Source organism: Alligator sinensis, unplaced genomic scaffold (genome assembly GCF_000455745.1).
Source record: "Alligator sinensis unplaced genomic scaffold, ASM45574v1 scaffold606_1, whole genome shotgun sequence".
Taxonomy (NCBI): domain Eukaryota; kingdom Metazoa; phylum Chordata; order Crocodylia; family Alligatoridae; genus Alligator; species Alligator sinensis.
This window is the reverse complement of record NW_005842472.1, coordinates 632205-637148: the sequence shown is the minus strand read 5'-3', so window position 1 is coordinate 637148 and position 4944 is coordinate 632205. Positions and strand designations below refer to the sequence as shown.

General features: G+C 42.4%; 1 protein-coding gene across 1 annotated transcript in view; it reads right to left on the bottom strand.

Moving 5' to 3' along the window:
* The window catches only part of DOCK2 (dedicator of cytokinesis 2), a 514326-nt gene that overhangs the window by 468554 nt on the left and 40828 nt on the right, over nucleotides 1-4944 (bottom strand). Inside the window, exon 10 of the mRNA XM_025212572.1 lies at nucleotides 2258-2390. Within this exon, the coding sequence (XP_025068357.1) occupies nucleotides 2258-2390 (133 nt within the window). The remainder of the gene's footprint in view (nucleotides 1-2257; nucleotides 2391-4944) is intronic.

The following is a 4944-nucleotide window of genomic DNA, read 5'->3' as shown; positions in this document are numbered from 1 at the left end:
CAGGGTGCCGCGCAGTGTCCTGGAGCTGAGGCAGCTCCACCTATCAGCCAGAGCTGCCGGTTCAATCCTCAGATCTCTGATCATTCCCCCAGCTCTTCCTGGGGAGCGCAGCCACCAGATCTGCATGCGGGGTTTCAGCAGGTTGCTGCAGCAGACTTGGGAAATACCCAGAGCCACCACCATCCCCAGCTGGCGGAAGTAGCCTGCTGTCATCCCACATCATCCAGGGGCCCGTGCCCACCGGGGAGAGCTGAGGGAAGTGATCAGAGAGCTAGAGAATTGAACCGGGACCTGAGGGAAAGTTCAGGGACCTGAACATTTCCCCTGCCCCTGGTCCAATTCCCCAACCCCTGATTCAATTCCCCCAATTAGATTCCCCAGCTCCAAATTCAATTCCCCCACTCTCTGATCATTCCCTCAGCTCTTCCTGGGGGTCTCCAGATCTACGTGTCTGGTTTCAGCAGGCTGCTGCTGCAGGCTGAGGCCAGTGGCAGCCCCGCAGTCTTCCCAGCGCTTAGTGCAGGCTGCGCTGAGTGACTGCTGCTGGACCCATCCTGCAGCAGCAACCTAATGAAACCCCACATAGACCAGGGGCCCATGCCCCCCCAGGAAGAGCTGGGGGAATGATCAGAGAGCTGGGGGAAGTAATCAAAAAGCTGGGGATTCGAACCAGGAGCTAGATGTCAATATCAGAGCAGTCCATCGCCACTCTTCCCCTGCCCTCTCCTTAGTTTCTGTTTAGCTGCAAGTAAGCCAGGCTTCAAAACTTGAAACATTTCAAAAGTTTTGTTGAGTGCCCTCATTTCATTTCAAAGCTGTTTTGAAGCCTTTCATTTTGATTTAGCTGTTTCAAGCTCGAAATGCATCAAAACAGCTTTGAAATGAAACACCCGTCGAAATTTCACACAGCCCTAGTAAGTATCTCAGCAACAACAGGGGTCTTAGTTCTTTTCTGGGTTCACTCCTTGTGGTAGCATCAAAACCAAAGGATGCATCATTGGAGCTGGGAACAATGCCAGAGAATGTCTGCTGCACTGCTGGCTGCCCCTTCTCCCTAAGCCTTGCTCTCAGGCAGGGACAAATTCAGTGCTGATACTGGTGCCAGGTTCTTCATTTGTTTGTTTGTTTGTTGCTGTGCTGAACTATGGTATAATTTGTCTGCCAGGTGGGGGCACTGATAAAGTTGATTTGTTTACCAAGAGAAGTACAGGAGGATTGATATGGAGTTTTTTGTAAGAAAGAGCTTTGACTTGTTGTCTTGTGACTTCAGACTCTCCAAGAATGACAAGCAAATCATTTATCTACTAAATATAAAAGAAAGTCTCCCAAAACAAAGAGAGATCTGTTGTGTCCATCCTTCAGGAGGATTATTTCATTAAAAAATGGAGAGAACTTGGCCAGGATTATAGTTTAACAGTTACACAGCCTTGTACAGGGTGCTTATTGATATAGTTCAGACCAGGCAGATGAAAACAAAGTTTGCAGCAGTTGATTTAGAAGATCATAAATAGTTTTTAACTTTTATTTTATTATTATGATATTTTTAGTATTTGTACACATTTAGCTTGAACTAAGACTTAGAAAGTCAGACACATACACATACACATATATATATCATCTCACTGTTAATAGGGTATAAGAAAAAATTGGAATACTCATGGTCACACTGCCTGCCCCTTTTGTCCTTGAAAAGTAGCAAACAAAGGGATAAGATGCATGCACTGCCCTGAGGACTGTGATATTCAAAAAGTCATTGGTCTCTTGTGCAAAACATATACATATATAGCATGAGTCACAGATGCAGACTTAACTATTTGATATATGGGTGTACTCATAGGCCCTGTTAATCCAACCTATTTAAACTGATGGCTATTAACATGTCATATTTGTTCTGGAGCCTGAACATATTTACAACTGGACACTGCATGCCTGGCATTGAACACTATGCCACAATATTCATTATGTGTTGGATGAGACCATGCCCAGTTTTAGATGTTTCAGGTTGCACAGCAGTCAGTGTCTGTCACTTTGGATTCCAAATCATTTAATTCTATCAGTAATTATTCATTATCCTTAAAATGATGAACACTTGATCAAACACATGAATAAAGCAAGTAGTAATTGAAACATTTATTTTAAAGGATCATATTAAATATTTTGCTTTTTCAAATTCCTGTGCAAATAAAGGAGAGGATAAATATGAAGAATTGTTAAAATATATGAAATATTCATATATACTGAATGAAACATTAGTTACCTGCCACTCCAAATGGCCGCCGCAATCCTTGAGTACATTTCTTAATATTTGTATCTTTAAGTTCCATTCTTCCAACCCGAACTATTTGACAAACCAAATAAACTTTGTCTCTAAGATCTTTGTTTCCAAGATCCTGAATTACATAAAAAAGCAATTTATAAATTTGATTTAGTGCAAACATTTTTTAGACGTTACATTTTAACAAAGCCTTCAATTAATTAGAACAAGGCTGTCCAACTGGAGGCCTGTAGGTCATGTGGTTTGCAAGGGGTTAGTTTGCAGCTCCTAGGATCTTACTCAAACACTCCCCATTTTACTCTCCCTCCATCCTCCATTGCTGTAGCTGCAGCAGCCACAGCAGCCAAAGGCTCTGGGTCCCCACTCTCTGACTTTTGCTTCCTGCCTGGCCCCAGGAGGTGGGGCAAAGCAACATGACACAGCCCATGGTGCTGGGAAAGTTCATGGCACAGGGTACTAGTGTCAGCACCGTGCAAAGCGGCCCACATCTATGGAGCTAAAGGTGGGGTTGGCTTGCCCTGAGGGGCCCCTGTGTAATTCCCAGCCACTAAAAATTTGGACAGCCCTGAATTGATGTAGATGTGTTTTAAAAAAATAGATATAGGTAAGATTAGAACGCTGATATTTTAAGGGAGAAAAAAATATAAGGAAAGAAAGAGACAGAAAGCCAACTCCTCGTATGGTTAAGGGCTTGCAGACCAAGCCCTATGAGGAAAGACTAGAGAACCTGGACCTTTTCAGCCTCCGCAAGAGAAGGTTGAGAGGAGACCTTGTGGCTGCCTATAAGTTCATCACGGGGGCACAGAAGGGAATTGGTGAGGTTTTATTCACCAAGGCGCCCCCAGGGGTTACAAGAAATAATGGCCACAAGCTAGCAGAGAGCAGATTTAGACTGGACATTAGGAAGAACTTCTTCACAGTTCGAGTGGCCAAGGTCTGGAACGGGCTCCCAAGGAAGGTGGTGCTCTCCCCTACCCTGGGGGTCTTCAAGAGGAGGTTGGGTCTAGCTGGGGTCATCTAGATCTGAACCCAGCACACTTTCCTGCCTATGCGCCCTCTTTCCTGCCTATGCAGGGGGTCAGACTCGATGATCTATTGAGGTCCCTTCCGACCCTAACATCTATGAATCTATGTATCAAGAGAAAGTTCTCCTACCACAGAACTTCAGTACTAGAAAAGCAAGATGCAATTTCATAACCACTCACTGCAATTAGTATGCCTAAACTCAACATCCCCGCCACCAAAAAATTTAAGCTAACATTCATCTTTCTTAAGATTTCCACTTTGAATCCCTCTTTACATGCCTGAGCAAAAAGATAGGTTAATAGGAGAATAGAGCAATCTCATATCTCTTAAATTAAAAACTAAGACACTTGAAATTATTCTACTGCAGTGTTAGGAGCTGAAATTAATTCATATTTATTGGAGGTCATTAAGCATGGGCAGCATTCTTCTGTATTGTAAAAGTAGGCCAGATACCTTTGAAATTACAGTACAATTATCCTTGCTTTCTGGATCAAAAAACTCAGTGGGGCTGGGCTTCTAGTGCTCAAAGGCTTTGTTTGAGAAATTTTGTATAATTTAAATTCAATTAAATCAGTGAGTTACCATCAGTAACAAGAAAAGAACACAAGGATGGGAAAGCTCCCATACTTTAAGAAAATCTTTGCTACATCCAGCAAACTGAAATCATTCATTAAAATAATTAAATTATTCTGTAACTTTTTCTGTTGTCAGGATAAATCAGGCATGATGTAAACAGCAGTACTTCTGCCCTTTTAACCCCAACAGTATAGAAGGAGTATCCTCAGGCTTAGATTTACAGCTCAAGTCAGTAGCAGCAGCTCAAGTCACAACTCACTCCTGCATCCTAGTCCCCAGATGAAAAGCCACCCTTCCTCTCAATAAAGTTCCATGATAAAACGACTAATTAGGAATATTTAAATATAATTATTGAGGCAAACACAATATATTCCCTTTTCCTCTTTCTTTAAATTAATTGCATATGGGAATACAAAGTAACATTATGCCTTCTCCATAAGAAAGAAAATTAAGGAAATACTGATATTAAGTAACCTATAGTAATATCAGGCCACCTATATTTGATAATATGTACTTACAAAGGTACCCATTTTAAAGTTTAGCAGAGAACCTTGTCACTCCGTGACAAAAAAAAAAAAAATCACATATCCATCTTTACTTTATTTTTCCTATATAACTAGATCATATTAATAAGGTAGTCTGGAATATTTCTTGAACTAACTCTAATGAGTTAAGGCTATTGCTAGGGAGATCTCATGATATAATGCAGGCAAACTGCTGAATAGGGCAACAGTCTAAGGGCAAAATAAGAAAATATCCCTAGATCTTATGAATAGGGAACTCCATGATCGCCATGAAAAAAGGCATTGGCCACAATTTCCCAGGAAATCAACCCCCCCCCCCAAAAAAACGTAATAAAAATAAAATGTGGTCTCCCCAGTGGGAGGCAGCAGTTCTTGCTGCTGCTGAAGCTTGGCCTCGCACTTCACCCAGGAGGGGAAGTGCCTTTCCATCAATGAGAGTCAAGAGGTAATGCCGCACAAAAGGTACCCAGCAGTCAAGATAGTGGCCACCCCCTCGTCCCTACTTCCCCACAGGGCCCCTCTGCCAATCAATGCTGAGAGGCG